Below are 16,506 nucleotides of genomic sequence, written 5' to 3'. Positions count from 1 at the left end.
ATGTCTTAACTTTGTATCACACATTGGTTTTCATTGGGGTTGTTTATCATCAATTAAAATGGCAGTTGCTCAAGGTGATTTACTTACAGTCAGTATGTTGGAGGTTAAAAGTTCTTAGTTTTAACTAAATGGGGGAAATGGAGGGAAAAAAAGACTACAAAGAACTCTATGCAGGAATCTGTGATTTTACAGGGCTTATTTTGTTTACATCTAAGAGATAGATGTGATCTTTTTCCAGTGACGAGTTATCTTGCAGCATTACAGTGAAATAGGTTCAAAGACTTTCAGGCCAGAAGGGATCATTGTGATAACCTAGTCCAACTTCCAGCAATAACATAAACCAAACAATCTCACCTATTAACTTCTGCATTAAGGACCACAATTACTGTTTGAACTATAGCTAGGGCCCTACCAAATTCACAGCTGTGAAAAATGTGTCACGGACCATGAAATTTAGTCTTTTGTGTACTTTTACCCTAGACTATAGAGACTTCACCAGCGTTTTTAAAACTGGGGTTCTGACTGAAAAGGGGGGTCATGGATGGGGTAACAAGGTTATTATAGTGGTGGTTGCGGTATTGCCACCCTTGGGTGGCTAGAGAGTGGTGGTTGCTGTCCAGGCACCCAGCTCTGAAGGCAGTGCCCCGCCAGCAGCAGTGCAGAATTAAGGGTGGCAACACCATACCATTCTATCCTTACTGCTGCACTGCTGCTGGCGGCAGCGCTGCCTTCAGACCTGGGCTCCCGGCCAGCAGCCACTGCTCTCTGGCCGCTCCGCTCTGAAGGCAGTGCTGCTGCCAGTAGTAGCACAGAAGTAAGGGTGGGAATACCGTGACTACCCTACAATAGCCTTGCACCACCCCTCCACTCCTCCTCCCGCCCCGCCTTTTGGGTCAGGACCCCTATAGTTACAACACGGTGAAATATCTGAAATCATGAAATTTATGATTTTTAAAATATTACAACTATGAAATTGACCAAACTGGACTGTGAATGTGGCAGGGCCCTAACTATAACATATCTTAAAAAGACATCTCAAATTGATTTATAGACTTAAGTGGTGGTGATTTTCCAAAGTTTTTCTAGTTACTCTCACTGTTAAAAACCTGCACCTTATTTTCTAGTCTGAATTTGTCTAGATTCAGCTTCAAACCAGTGCATCTCATTATGCTTTTTGCTGCTATATGGAAGAGCTGTCAACTATCAAATCTTTTCCTCAAGTAGGTACTTGTACACTGTGATCATATCACCTTTTAATCTTCTCGTGGATAAACTAAACAGACTGTGCTCTTTAAATCTGACTGTAAAGCATGTTTTCCAGATCTCAAATGATTGTCGCTCTTTTGAGTCCTTTCCAATTTATCAACATTTTTTTTGAAGTGTGAACACCAGAAATGGTCACCGTAGTCCAGTAATGGCCTCACCAATGCTTTAGACACAGAAAATACTGCCTCCCTACTCATACGTGATATTTCGTTGCTTCTGCATCCAAGGACTAGATATAGAATATATGAAAATGAACAACCTACAACAATACAATGTGTTCAACTGGTTACTGATAAATTCTCCTGTCCTATACTTTTTCTTTTTAAATAAACCTACATGTTTGGACAGCTATCAGTGCTGAGTGGCCTCACAGTGGTCTTTAATACTGATCAACAGAAATTATTACCCGTTGCTATTCGATCAATACAACTGACAAAACTCAGAAATGAAAGTTACACAAAGGATACTGCAGAACAACTGGATGCTGCACCCAGCACACACTTGCCTGGAAGAGATTCCAAAAATACTACTGTAATTTTAAACCCTGCATTCTAGACTCAGGTATTGCATTAGGTTTTTGAGAGTACTGGCTACTTTTGTTGATTAATAGAACCTTGCTTTTTTAAAGCCAAAGAAAAAAGACGTGTTTTCAGTTTACCTTGGACACTGCCCTCCTTGCAGAGCATCAACACTTTCTTCTCAGGGTTATTTTCTGAATCAGGAGCTGGTTCTACATGGTCTTTATACCAAATCTTTAAAACAAAGAAATGGTTTAATAAAAAACATACAACATGAAGAGACACGTGAAAAAAATGCCTGAAGCAAACAAAAAGAATACAATGTTGCACTTGTATGTAAAGTTAAACCCAAATTACCTCAGGCACATCAAATGGTACTTCTTGACCATTGTTCTTAAGAATATCAGCCAATAACCTTAAAGTTCTCTCACGAGGAATAACATTTTCTTCCTGCATTTTAGTCCAAGTTGCACCAGCTTTTTGCCAGTCATTACTGATCTCTGAAAGACAAGATTCAGTCTTCACATCTAATACATATCCAGATACTAATCCTACATTTTCAGTGAAAAGCTGTATAATGAAAAAGTAAGCAAAATCAAAAATTAAATACATAAGATAGTTCTGTTATTTTTAAAGCACCCACATTAAAAAAAAAATCAATTTGTGTTATCAGTGTGTGAAGATGCTATGTGCATGCCTAACTTTATACATGCAAATAGTTTCACTGATTTCATGTTTGTAATGTGCTTAAGGACTTTTCTCCACCTACTGGTGGATCGACACTGCGACGATTGATACGCTGGGGGGGGGTCGATTTAGCGGGTCTAGTGAAACCTGCTAAATCGACCACAGATCGATCTCCCGTCGACTTCAGTACTCCACCAGAATGAGAAGAGTAATGGGTGTCGACAAGAGAGCGTCTCCCCTCAACATAGCGTAGTGTGGACCCCACGGTAAGCAGATCTAAGCTATGTCGACTTGAGTTATGCTACTAACATAACTCCAATTGCGTAGCTTAGATCAAACTTAGATCCCCGTAGTGTAGACCAGCCCTAAGTATTTGAAGAACCCAGGCCTTAGACTTTAGCCATGAAACACTGGGAAACTTCACAAGTGACAAAAGGTTAGGTACCAAGAACATGCTATTTCTCTTTAATGCAAATATTGACATAAAATGACTTCTTGATTTATAATAATTTTTGAACTTCCACATTCAGCTCCTTTTTGTTTACAGAATATAGTTCCAAAATAACTATTAAAAGACTTGTCTGGAAATGTCACATCAAGGTTGGATAATTATGTTGATATAAATGCAAGTGTTCATGAGCTTCTGAGACCCTGCACCAGTTTTTGTAACTTTTTAATCACATTCCCCCATATTAAAAATGTTCTTTTTCACTGTCGCAACACACAGAAAATATTGGAAACTGAGTATACACAGGAACACAAACTGACCGCACAAAAAATTTTTACATGCATAAAGTAAGCAAACTGAAAAGAAACAGTATGTAAAATAGGTTCTGACAAAAGTGTAATTTTTACATTGATGTTTTCCCTTTAATCCCCACTACGAATTCTAAGGTGCTAATCATTTCTCTAAAGACTATCTGACAAACAGTTCTCTGAAGAATTTTCTATATTTAAAATTTGGTGCAGATTGCAATACATAAAAAACAACTTTGTTCAGAGAACTTTTAAACTCTCTCATAGGAACTTCTAAGCTACCTGAGGTCCTGTTGAGGTCGCCCCAAAGGAATTTAGACGCTTTGAAGCTGCTATGTCAGTAAATTAAGAGCTCCTTAAGAAGACATGCATATCTATAGAGACCCAAAGCAACGCTCAGAGGTTCGCATTCTCAAAAAGGAACAAATCCAAAATTTTTCTACCCAATTTATAGTCCTGTGCAATTGCTCTCATTTGGGTCAGGGAATGAGTGTCTAGCATTTTTACATGACTGTACAAAAATGTTAGCACATTCAAATGGAAAAAATTCCCTTTTTTCTAAATCCCACATCTTAAAAAAAAAAAAAAAAGTTAATTACCCGTATATGAACTGTGGTTCTTCAAGATGCTGTCAGCAGTGTGTGGATCCCACTTTAGGTTTGCCTGCACCTCATGTGTGGGAACAGGCACCAGCTTCTCAAGCAGGTTCTTGGGGCGGCCGTTCCGGAGAGGGACGGTAGGTCCAGGTATTCGGCGGACGGTCCCTCACTCCGCCTGGGAGTGAAGGACCTCCCGCCGAATTGCCGTCGCAGATCGCAATTTTTTTTTTTTTTTTTTGGCTTTGGCTGCTTGGGGCGGCCAAAACCCTGGAGACGGCCCTGTGTGGGAAACTGGTATAGAAGTATGTTGGGCTATGTCTGTCATCCTGTTTGCTCTGGTGAGGGCATTAAAAGGCACAAATGCCACAGTTCCCTAACGAATGCAGAATACTAGATGTGGAGGACTCTGAAAAGTGGGGATGGAGAGAGGGTCATGGAATCCACACTGATAACATCGCAAAGAACCTCAGTTATTGTAAGGTATGTAATTTTCTTTCTTGAGTATGGGTCAGTGTGAATCTCACTCCAGGTGACTGATAAGTAGTGTCCAATCTGGAAGATAGGACTGAGGAGTCTTGATTTATCTCAACAATGATTGCAGTATTGCTCTTCTGAAATTGGCATCTGACCTTTCAATTAGATCTAAGGCATAGTACTTAAAGAAAGTCAGGAGGCTAAAGTCTCCAGATATGGGTACGTTCCTAAAGCAGAGTAGCCGTAGCTTGTGCTCTAATGGAGTAAGCCTTAACATGTGGAAGGAAAGATACATCAGCCATTTGGTAGCAGACGGATATGCACAGAAATCTGTTTTAACATCCTCTCAAAGGAGAGGGCTTACTCCTTCGAAGCACCGAAGATTGCCATGAAGAGACAAGAAGACAGAATAAGCCCTTCAGACTATCAGTGTAGTATAAGACTCCTGAAACATTCAGAGTGTGGAGTTTTTCTTCTCTGGAACAGAACAAGGTTAGGGAAGAACAGGAATAAACTGATGGGCTGCTTCAATGAAATTTCAAGACCACTTTAGGAATAAACTTCAGATAAGGTCTCAACACCACCATATCTCTGTGGAATACTGTATGGAGGGGGAGTTAGAGCTTGGAGATAACTGACCCTTATAGCCTATGTGATGATGACTACGACAACCCACCTTGAGGGCGAGATAGTGAAAGCACCATTCCTAAAGTGGCTTGAGAGAAAGTTATAGGAGATTTGATAGGTGGGCAAGTATGCAATAATCCTTTCAGGAATCTAGATGCTGTGGGATGTGAGAAGACTGAACAGGTGGAAAATATGTAGACTGCTGCAAGGTGGGCCGTGATGGAACTAAATGAATGAGAAAATTTCTTACCTTATAATTTTCTGTTAGCAGCTTCTCTCCTCATTCATCACTAACAAGTTAGCATCCCCCTCCCCCCATGTAATTTGGAGGCAGTCCAATGTTGTTGCCAGAGGCTCCAGAACTAAGCCCTGCTCTTCAGCTTAGGCCACCAGAAAAGTTTTTCCAAAGCTTTAGAAACCCTCCAGCAACCAATTATTAGCATTAATATATTAATTAACCTTAAGACAGGTATACCCAAGTCTCCCTTTAGAGAAAAACATCAATTTGTATTCTGATCATTTACCAGACTACTAGGATGGGTTGAATGAGGTGAGAAGCTGTTAACAGAATGAGAAATTTCTTACTTGATAATTTCTTTGTTAATAGCTTCTCCCCTCATTCACCACTAATGGGAAGTAGTGATTAGTGAATCACAGAAATGGGAGGGGGGGAAATGATAAGAAGAGCTTAGTTATTGTTCTAGTAGAAAAATCGGCAGGAATTGAAAGTCTTGCCCTCCTCCCCCAATAAAACAAGAACTTTATAAACGGATGACTCTGCAGAGGAATAGAAACTTACTTTTTCCCCAATGCCCCCAGGGACTTTTGTGAATAGTTTTGCAGGTGCCTAAGATGCCACCTGGTGCAGGATTTTAACATCTTGCCTGCAGCAACTTTGTGGCCCTAAGGCTTTGGCACTTTTGAGATATGAAATGAATAGGCTACAACTGATGTGCATGCTCCATTTACTGGACTAGGACCCCAGAGTGCTAGGAATGTCCATGTATGCAACAGCCTTCCAAAGGAATGCTAAGGGCTAGAGCAAAATGATGGGAAAACTATTTCCCAGGAACTGTGGAAAGCGAAACTTACCTTGAACAGAAGGATTTCTGCAGCTATAAGAATAACCTTTTCCTCACAACAGCAGCAGTATAAAAACGGTTACTAACCTTCGGTAACTGTTATGCTAGATGTTTTGCTTATGTCCATTCCAACATAGGTGTGCATGCGGCACGTGCAATACCACCGGAAAATTTTCCCTCGGTGGTATCTGTCAGGTCAACTCTAGTGCCTCTTGGAGTTACGTCTTCATAGAGCCAGTATATAGGGCCCTACTGCCCCCTCAGTTCCTTCTTGCCAGCTAACTCCGACAGAGAGGTGTAGGTGTGTGTGTGTGTGTGGGGGGGGGGGGGGGTTGGAATGGACACGAGAAACATTGAAGAACAGGTTAGTAGCCGTTTTTCTTCTTCGAGCGCTTGCTCCTGTCCATTCCAATGTAAATGACTCCCAAGCAGATGTAGGAGGAGGGTTTGGAGTTCATTAACGAGTAGACTAACAGAGCTCTGCCAAATCCAGCATCGTCTCTAGCCTGCTAAACGATGGCATAGTGCGATGCAAAAGTGTGAACCGAAGAAGCGTCACCGCTCTACAGATGTCCTGATTGAGACCTGTGCCAGGAATGCAGCTGACAATGCTTGTGCCCTTGTGGAATGTGCCATTAGGGCCGGGACCTTTGCTAGGTTGTAGCATGTGTGGATACAAAAAGTGATCCACGATGAGATTCTCTGGGCTGATACTGGAAGACCTTTCATCCTGTCCGCCACCACCACAAAAAGTTAAATAATTTTCCAAAATGATTTAGTCCTTTCTTTTAGAAGGCAAGCACATGTCTGACATCTAGTGAGTGAAGTCTCTGTTCCTGGCTATTGGCATGTGATTTTGGATAGAAGACTGGCAGGAAAATGCCCTAGTTACTATGGAATTGTGAAACCAACTTTGGGAGGAAGGCTGGGTAAGGGCACAGCTGGAACTTGTCCTTGAAAAATACCGTGTAAAGAGGTTCTGAAGTAAGTGCCCTAATCTCTGAGACCCTTCTAGATGAAGTAATGGCCACCAGAAAGGCTATCTTCCAGGAGAAGTAGAGGAGAGCGCACGTTGCCAAGGGTTCAAATGGGGGACCCAGGAACCTGGATAATACCAGGTTGAAATCCCAAGGTGGGATTGGTTGTCATACTTGGAGATAAGGCCTGCCCAGGCCTTTGAGGAAATGACTACAGATTGAGTCGGTGAAGACGGACTGGCCATTTACTCATGGGTGAAATGCTGAAATCGCGGCAAGCTGGACTCTAATTGATGACACAGATAGCTCTTGCTGCTTCAGGTGAAGTAAGTAGTCCAGAATGAATGGGTGAAACACCTCTTTGTGCTGACCAGATCGAGAACCTTTTCCACTTTGCCAGGTACGTAGCTCTAGTGAATGGTTTCCTGCTCCCTGAAAGGATCTCTTGAACTGTCTGCAGCATGCTAGCTCCAAGGAGTTCAGCCATGGGAGATTCCAGGCCATCAGATGAAGGGACTCGAGGTTTGGATGATGTAGGCGGCCTTGGTCCAGAGTGTTCAGATCTGGAAATGGAAGCAGGCTGATTGGTGTTTCCACCGAGAGGTCCAGAAGGGTGGTGAACCAGTGTTGACATGGCCAGGCTGGGGCTATCATGATCAGGCTCGATCCTTCCCTTCTGACCTTCAGCAGGACCTTGTGTATAAGCAGAATGGGAGGGAATGCATAAATGAGATGGTCCTTCTAAGGGAGAAGAAACATGTCTGTGAGAGAACCTGGGCTGTGATTCAGGAAGGAGCAGAATTGCACACTCTTCCTGTTGTACCTTGTCGCAAACATGTCTATCTGGAAAATGTCCTTCACAACATCTGGGCGAATGGACCACTTGTGACTGGAGAAGGATCTGCTGAGACAATCAGCTAATTAGTTCTGTGCTCCTGGAAGATAGGAGGCTCCAAGGTGGATTGAGTAGGTTATGCAGAATTCCCACAGACAAAGAGCTTCATGGTATAGGTGAAAGGAGTGCACTCCAACCTGTCTGTTTATATAGAACATTGCTGTTGTGTTGTCTGTAAGTACCAGCTCAAACCAGCCTTCCAGATGGAGCCAGTACGCTTGGCAGTCAAGGTGCACTGCTCTGAGTTCCCTCACATTGATGTGTAGAGAGAGCTCTGCCTGGGACCAGAGGCCCTGGGTTCTGAGTACCTCCAGATGAGCCACCCAACCCAGTGCAGGTGCAGTTGGTGACTACAGATATTGATGGATGTGGTCTTGAGAATGGGACACCTGCACCTACTGTCCTCAAGTCCAACCATGAAAGGAGAGTGGTGATCACTGAAGGGGGAAGAGTGACAACCATGTCCAAGCGATTCCAGCCTGTACACTGATGCTAGCTAAGGCTTGGTCTACACTAAACCCCCAAATCGAACTAAGGTATGCAACTTCAGCTACGTGAATAACGTAGCCGAAGTCGACGTACCTTAGTTCGAACTTACCGCGGTCCACACCCGGCAGGCAGGCTCCCCCGTCGACTCCGCTTACTCCTCGCGGCGAGCAGGATTACCGGAGTCGACGGGGAGCACTTCTGAGTTCGATTTATCGCGTCCAGATTAGACGCGATAAATCGAACCCAGAAGTTCGATTGCCTGCCGCCGAACCAGCGCGTAAGTATAGACAAGCCCTAAGTCTGAAGAGGTCTGAGTCGTACTCTTGCATGTTGCACCACATAAGCACATAAGGCCACGTGCCACAGGAGTTTTAGGCAGTTTCTTGCCATGGTGGTAGGGTGGTTTCTGAGGCTCTCTGTGAACGTGCCTAGGGCCTGGAACTGGGTCTTCGGAAGGAAGGCTCTGGCTTGGACGGAGTCAAGGACCGCCCCTATAAATTTTAAACTTTGAACTGGAGAGTGTCGATTTCTGCATGTTTATCAACAGGCCTAACATTTGCCTGCACCTCATCAGCCAGTCATCGAGGTAATGCTAAATCGAACCCTTTGCTTACTCAAGAAGGCCGTGACAACTGCCATGCACTTTATAAATACCCAAGGGGCTGCTGACAGGCTGGGAGTAGGGTAAACTGGTTCACAATGAATCAGAGGAATTTCTTCTGATCTTGGGAGATTGAGATATGAAAGTAAGAATCCTTCAAGGCAAGGACGGCATACCATTCCTCTAGAACCTGGGAGGGGACAATGGAGGCCAAGGAGACCATGTGGAACTTCAGCTTCTTCATGAATCTGTTGAGGTTTCGCAGGTCCAGGATGGGTCTGAGACCACTGTGACCTTGCAGTCTGTATGATTTTATAAAAATATGCTAATGAATGAATATAATGTAACTGGAATATGCTTCATGCAAAAGATCTCTTGTAAGGTATCATTACAAAGCTTATAATCTACTGAGTGTGATCGTCCAATTTGTATAAATGGACCACTCTTGTATCTGAAACTAGAAATATGAAATATAACTCTGAGGGCCTATTGTAATTATGCAAAATGTGGACCATTAATGGTGATTTGGAATTTTGATAATTCCCATTAACCAGGAGAATTGACTGCAGATAGCTCTGTTTTACCTGTAAGTCTTCCTGTATACATGTGTGCTGGCAAGTGGGTAATGAAGTCTTGCAGTGACATGTGATAATGTCACCTGAACTGGAATCCATCTTTAACCTGGTGTCTTTCCACGGAGAAGGAGGGGGTGGGAACCCAGAGAGGGACAAAGGATTCCTGCCTTATGCAAAAAATATATAAATAGGTGGAACAGAACAAAGGGGGAGGAGCCATCATGAAGAATCCCCTAGCGACCACCTGAGCTGGAACAAGAGCTGTACTAGGGGAAAGAATTGTGCCCAGGCCTGGAAGGTATCCAGTCTGAGGAAAATCTTACTGAACCATCTCTAAGGGTGAGATTATCTGTATTCAGTTTGATTAGACAGATTTGCGTGTTTTATTTTATTTTGCTTGGTGACTTACGTTGTTCTGTCTGTTACTACTTGGAACCACTTAAATCCTACTTTCTGTATTTAATAAAATCACTTTTTACTTATTAATTAACTCAGAGTATGTGTTAATACCTGGGTGGACAAACAGCTGTGTATCTCTCTCTATGAGTGTTATAGAGGGCGAAAAATTTATGCATTTACCCTGTATAAGCTTTAAAAAAGGCTTTATTTGGGTTTAGACCCCATTGGGAGTTGGGCATCTGAGTGTTAAAGACAACACTTCTGTTAGCTGCTTTCAGGTAAGCCTGCAGCGGTTAGGGGACGTGATTCAAACCTGGGTCTGGGTTTGCAGCAGGCTGGCTCAAACCAGGCAGGGCACTGAAGTCCTAAATTGACGGGACAGGAAAGCAGGGGCAGAAGTAGTCTTGGCACATTAGGTGGTGACTTCCAAGGGGAGTTCTGTGATCCAACCCGTCACAACCACCACTGGCCTTTGGTATTAGGCAATAGCAGGAGTTGAACCCCTGCCCCCTAGCTCCGGAGGAACCTCCTCTACTGCTCCCACTTGCAGGAGTGTTTGCACCTCCTTGATTAGAAGTTGCTTGTGAGAAGAGTCCTGGGCGGGAGCAAGGGAAGGAGGGGAAGAACTGAATGGCAGGGTGTATCCCAGTCCTATGGTGTGTGTAGCACCCGCGGTCTGAGGTGGTATGGGCCCATATTCAACAGAAGTGTGATAACTGGTCCACATTAATTGGGGAAGGTGGATCCAGACACTGGCCTGGTATGCCATCCTCAAGTGTACCCTCAAAAGGTTTGTTTAGAACCCAACGCTTGTCTGGCAGGGCCAGGCCTGGGGCCAATGAGGACTGGGGATGAGGCCTCTTATAGCTCCTGCTCCGCCTCTTACTGTAGTCCTACCTTGACTGAGGCTGGTAGAAACAGGGCAATGGTTGGGGCTTAAAATACTTTCTTATAGGAACCGGGATGTGGAACCCAAGGGATTTTAGAGTGGCCCTCGAGCAGCGGCGGGCAACCTGTGGGCTGCATGTGGCCCACCAGGGTAATCCACTGGCAGGCTGCCAGACAGTTCGTTTACATTTGCACGGCCGGCTGCAGCTCCCAGTGGCTGCGGTTTGCCGTTCCCGGCCAATGGGAGCTGTGGGAAGCGGCGGTCAGCAAGTCCCTGCGGCCTGCGCCGCTTCCCGCAGCTCCCATTGGCCATGAACGGTGAACCATGGCCACTGGGAGCTGCGGCCGGCCATGCAAATGTAAACACACTGTCTGGCAGCCTGTGAGCAGATTACCCTGATGGGCCGCAGGTTGCCCACCACTGCCCTAGAGTCATTTAAGCTGTGGAGATTTGCATCTGTTTGCTCTGAAAAGAGCAATGTGTCCTCAAAAGGGAGGTCCTGGATAGTCTGCCGAACCTTGTAGGGGAGGCCCAAGGCCTGAAGACATGCGGTTCTTCTCATGACCATAGTGGAAGCCATGGTTTGAGCCGCAGAGTCAGCTACGTCCAAGGCTGCCTGAAGAGATGCTTTTGCCACCACTCTCCCTTCCTTGACTAGAGCTGAGAATTTGACCCTGGATGCCTGTGGCAACAACTCTTTGAAACTGGACATCATGCCCCCAAGAGTTGAAGTCATAGCAGCAGCTCAGAAGCACCCATTGGTTAGTGATCTTGAGTTGGAGCCCCGTCTCCCCCGGTAGAATATACCTTCCTGCCAAAGAGAATCAACTTTTTGGCATTTTTGGCCTGGGGACTTGGGGGGAGTCCTTGATGTCCTCGTCTCCTCTGTTTGTTGGCCACTGACACCACTAGCGACCCCAGCAGAGGATGGGTATATAAAAAGTCAAACCCTTTTGTAGGGACAAAGTACTTTTTCTCCATCCTCTTAGAGGAGAGTTATAGTGAGGCTGGAGTCTGCCTGAGGGCCTTAATGGGTTCTAGAAGGGCATCATTCAGGGGCAATGCCACTCGTGACGGACCAGAAGAGGTCAAGATGTCCACCAAAGCATGAGAGGATTCAGATATTTCCTTTGCCTGAACCCCCAGGCTTTGAGCAACACTTCTGAGAAGCTCCTGATGAGCCCTGTAATTGTCCTGAAAGGGTGCAACCGATGTCCCTGCTACAGTCTCAGCAGGTGAGGAAGATGAAGATGCCTGCATGCGTACAGGGCCTTGTTCTTCTCCCTCAGCCCTGGAAGGATCCTGTGGTACCAGGTCCTAGGGTTTGGTGCTACGCTTGGTACCAGCTTGAGGTTTCTGCACTGAGGAAGGTGGTGGGGGAGCTCTACACTCCAAAACAACAGAGTACAATCTCAACTGTGACTCCTGGACTGATTGAAATGCACAGGGGTTCTAAAAGAGCCACTGCACTGGCATTTACCACTTTGCTGGCCAGGCCATTGGTGGGAACTCTTGGTTTATGTCAGCCACTGGGTAACAGCGGTCGGATTGATGCCGGCTCCTGTGGGAAGCAGAAGACTCTGCCTTGGAGTCCAACTGAGAGAAGTCGCTCCTTGGTGACCACTGTAGAGCAGTACCTACTGGTGCTGGAAAGTGTTGCTGGGAGGAAGGCAACTGGCTCTGTGCCATCAATCGCTGGTTTCCCTTTTGACAGCACCTGAGACCTTGGTGCTGCAGGAGCTCTTGCCTTTGGTGCCAGTTGGCACCTGGGGATGGCGATACTGGGAACGATAGTAGCTCCCTTGCTACCTTGAATGTCTCTAGCATAGATGGTAGTGTCAAGGAGAGTCCAACAGTACCAGACTCAACGGGTCCCTTCCCAGGGCCAGAGTGAACGGTATTATGCTGGCAACTGTTGAATCTGATTGGCCCGGCATGGGTCACACACTCTGGCTTCCCTGTGAGCAGCGGACCTCATAGTTGGTGAGTGCCCAGCCAGTTTCCACTGCTTCTTCCTCGGCACCGGTGACAAGAGTCCTGCTGAGGCATGGACCTCCTCTGTACCAGAAATGCTTAACGGTGCCAAGAGTCCTGGGACGCAGAAGAAGAGTCCTTCCTCGGTGCTAGAAATGACAGGCATCACATCGCTGTCTGTCCCTCAGAGAGGCCAGAGCACTTCTCACCAATGTTGAGGGGCTCAGTGCTGAGTCTGCATGGCTCAGCTCTGATATGGGAGCAGCTCTGCATCCCCCAAGAAGGAATAGAGTCTTTGATCCCTGCTCTTCTTGGTACAGGGCTTTGACCCCTTACAGATCCTGCAGAGAGGTTCCGGCTAATAACTGACCATCCTAAATAATGCCTGGAATTGTTCTCTATGCTTCTGTGGAAGATGTTCAATAAAAGATGCAAACTTGTAATTTGTGTAGTCATACTTGGCCATGATCACCTGATAGTTTGTGATCTGAAAATGGAGGGTTGCCAATTAGCAGGACTTTCATACAAAAAGGTCTAAACTTTTCTGGTCCTTGCTTCCTGGTAGTACACCTGAAGCAATGCTATCTACCTTCCTCATTTGCAGCATCTACCATCAGGGAATTAGGAAAGGGATGGGAAAAGAAAAATTCTGAGTCACTGGGGGACAGTATAATAATTCTTATCTGCCAGTTTACAAGTTGGCAGTATGGTGGCAGGAGTTCGCTAAAAAGCCTCCAGAAATACTTCATTAATGGGTAGGGCAAACCGGGTAGGTGTTGCCAGCTGCAAAATGTCCAGAAGCTTGTGATTTGAGTCTTTACACTCCTCAAAAATTATCTGGAGAGCATCCGCCATCCCATTCACATGATCGTGGAAATGACAAAAGTTATCAGCCATCGATGGTAGTGGAGCAGGCATGACTGCTTCATTCGCAGATGAATTAGAGGTTTGAGGGGTAGCCTCTTTGTCTGCCCTAGTCTCTTTTTCCTCAAAAGTCTCCTCATGTTGGGGGTTTGGTGGAGGAGACTGTAACCCCCTAGTTTCCTGATGTAATGGAGAGGGAGGTCTGGCAAATTGCTCCCAATAAGCTGCACAAGGATCTCAGTATGGCCATTGGGGAAGCACATACATACAGGACAAGGGGTAGCACCCAGGACTGATCCCACCATCCCTGACATGGCTACGGGTCTTTGACAAAGTATGGGTTTCTGTAATGATGAGGAGGGGAACCCCAGACTGATAAGGAGGAGACTCTGCCTCAACGTCCCCCAGTGCAGGTGCCCCAGTAGAAAAGGGCGGAGAATTCTACAACGGTAATCCAGAGAGCAGATTCCTGGTATCAGAGGATCATTCGGTTCCTATAAGCAGACTCTGGCTCATTTCACACTAATAAGTCCCTGGAGTAATGGAATTCCTACAGTATGAAGTGGATTGGTACCTACACTGCAGTTGACTTGGGCGGTACCATTGGTTTGGAGTGCATAAGCACTGGGACTGAAGTGTTTGCTTTGATTTTGTCAGTACTGATGGAGCCGACAGGCAAGGTACCATTGGTGAGTTTGACATGGATGGTGTCGATCTGGAGGTGGATGGTACCAGGGCTCTGCCACCGCTGTTTCTCCAAAGTGCTTTAGGATCTCCCTGCTCCATTGGTACCAGAGGAAGAGTCTTGCCTCCATGGTACCAAGTCAAAAACTAGCAGGAGTTCAGGACTGCTTGAGAGTTGTCTCCTTGTGGTGGAAGACAGCTTCTCTTCTTCAGAGCCTTCCCTGAGTCCTCCAAGATCTTCCCCTTCTTAGGCGTGACCTTAGCTGAAGGGTCACCGGATCTGTCCTGAGCCAGATGTTGGGGGGGGGGGGGGAGGGGAATCTCCCTGACCTGACTCAGAAGCAGGTCAAAGGGAACACTCCATCAGCAGCAGCTTCAATTTGATCTCTTGATTCTTCTGAGTCCTAGATTTTAGAGTCAGGCAAAAATTACTCTTTTGGGAGATATGGGACTTTCCCATGCAATGGATACACTTATGGTGGTCGTCACCTCCAACAAAAAAAGACCGTGTTTGAAACCTGAAGAGCTAGGCATGCCCTGCCAGGCTAAATATGGTCCTTAGAAAAAAAAATGGATGAGAAAAAAAGGGGAGAGGAAAAAACTGGAATTTCCCAAGCTATCTAACTAATTCTATACTAAACAACAAATAATACTACACTAACTAAACTGCAACACATGTTGAAGCACACATCAGATGGACATACTAGAGCTCCATCTCAGGATGAGGCAGTACAGAAGGAACTGAGGAGCGCCCTATATACTCTCAGACCTCAGCACAAGGTTGTATAGCACGCATGCATGTGCTGACCAGACCCTAACTAATGGAAAATCTCTGCTCAAGGGATTGAGAAGCACATATGCACCTGAAGTAGAGCACCAAAGAGGGACATTATTTGAAGAACAGAAATTGTAACAAGCAATTTTGGTAAACAGCTCTTGGAATGCACTGAAGTCATCAGGCAAAGGTATCAAAGCTGAAGAGATAGGAAGAGATGTGGTGATGGGCTCCTTTTCTGGTGCCCTTTCCTCCTCACCTCTCTGTTCCTGCTCCTCACCGTCATGTGTTGGAGGTCTGGCTAAAGATAGCACAAATGACTGCTTCCTAGCATAGTGGTAATGCGACTGGCTCATGGAGATGTGAGATGGTGTACCCCAATAACTCCAGTAGGGTCACGGTGGCACACGATACTGATATTGTTGGATTTGCTGGGGTTGGCCAATTCACCGCTATCCATGTGATGGTCTGCCTCTGGGCTGCTCCGCAGGGTTGCCTTCTGATCACAGGGGAGAAGGCTCCCTGCTGTACATCAGTGAGAAGGTATACCCTGGTGAAAAAGAGGATGAATAGACCTCATCAAGGGACAGAACTTACATCTATGGGAATCTTGTTGCTGGGCTGGAAGCATGCACCAGTGTCAAAAAAGGTCTCTGTATCCACTGAAGAAACATTAGGTACCATAAGCCATTCTGTAGATGGTGCCAACATGGACACCAGCACTACAGCCAACATCAAGGCTGGTGCGAAACCTTGTTTCTTCAGCACCAAGCTTGAGGCCAATCCAGCATAGCTAGCCTCTGAGTGGTTTTCTCCCTGGAAGGTGGATGTCTCCCACAAAGACAGGTCATGTCTGCCTCTTTATGCCATTTTCCTCACATCTGGGGAGAGGCAGAACTAGTCTTCAGAGACAGAGTCAACTTCCTGATGCCAACTTCTTGTCAATGTCAGTCTTTGGGGTCACCTGCCAATTGGTAGGGACGTTCAAAGAGGAGTATTTGACCAGGATCTGGTGTGGTTTTAGATTGATCCCCTCCTTCTGGATAAAAGGTAACCTGCATGCATTTTTCCAGGATATACAACCTGAGGCAGATGCCCTAGAACTCTCTGCGGTGTCTCAGCTTGAGCAACACAAGTTAGAACAGATTCCTTCTTCAGGATCAACTTCTGGTGAGCTCATGGTTCCAAGCAACGCTCATCTCCCAATAAAGGCGATATAGTCTTATGAACCAAGAGAGGGATTTACCCAGTGGCAAAAGCATCTTTGATTTTGAATGTCTCACATACACATGATATTTGTTATCTGAAATTGTCAAAAACTGAAGATAAATTTTATGGGCTAGATTATTTCAGAAGTTCAGATAAAAGAAGATTT

General features: G+C 45.6%; 1 protein-coding gene across 1 annotated transcript in view; it reads right to left on the bottom strand.

The window, feature by feature from the left end:
- LRPPRC (leucine rich pentatricopeptide repeat containing) overlaps nt 1-16,506 on the bottom strand; it is a 171,348-nt gene that overhangs the window by 28,124 nt on the left and 126,718 nt on the right. Inside the window, exons 28-29 of the mRNA XM_054021384.1 lie at nt 2,142-2,284; nt 1,925-2,018 (exon numbers count right to left, since the gene is read on the bottom strand). Coding sequence (XP_053877359.1) covers nt 1,925-2,018; nt 2,142-2,284 — 237 coding nt within the window. The remainder of the gene's footprint in view (nt 1-1,924; nt 2,019-2,141; nt 2,285-16,506) is intronic.

Source organism: Malaclemys terrapin, chromosome 3 (genome assembly GCF_027887155.1).
Source record: "Malaclemys terrapin pileata isolate rMalTer1 chromosome 3, rMalTer1.hap1, whole genome shotgun sequence".
Taxonomy (NCBI): Eukaryota; Metazoa; Chordata; order Testudines; family Emydidae; genus Malaclemys; species Malaclemys terrapin.
This window is presented reverse-complemented; position numbering and strand designations above follow the sequence as displayed.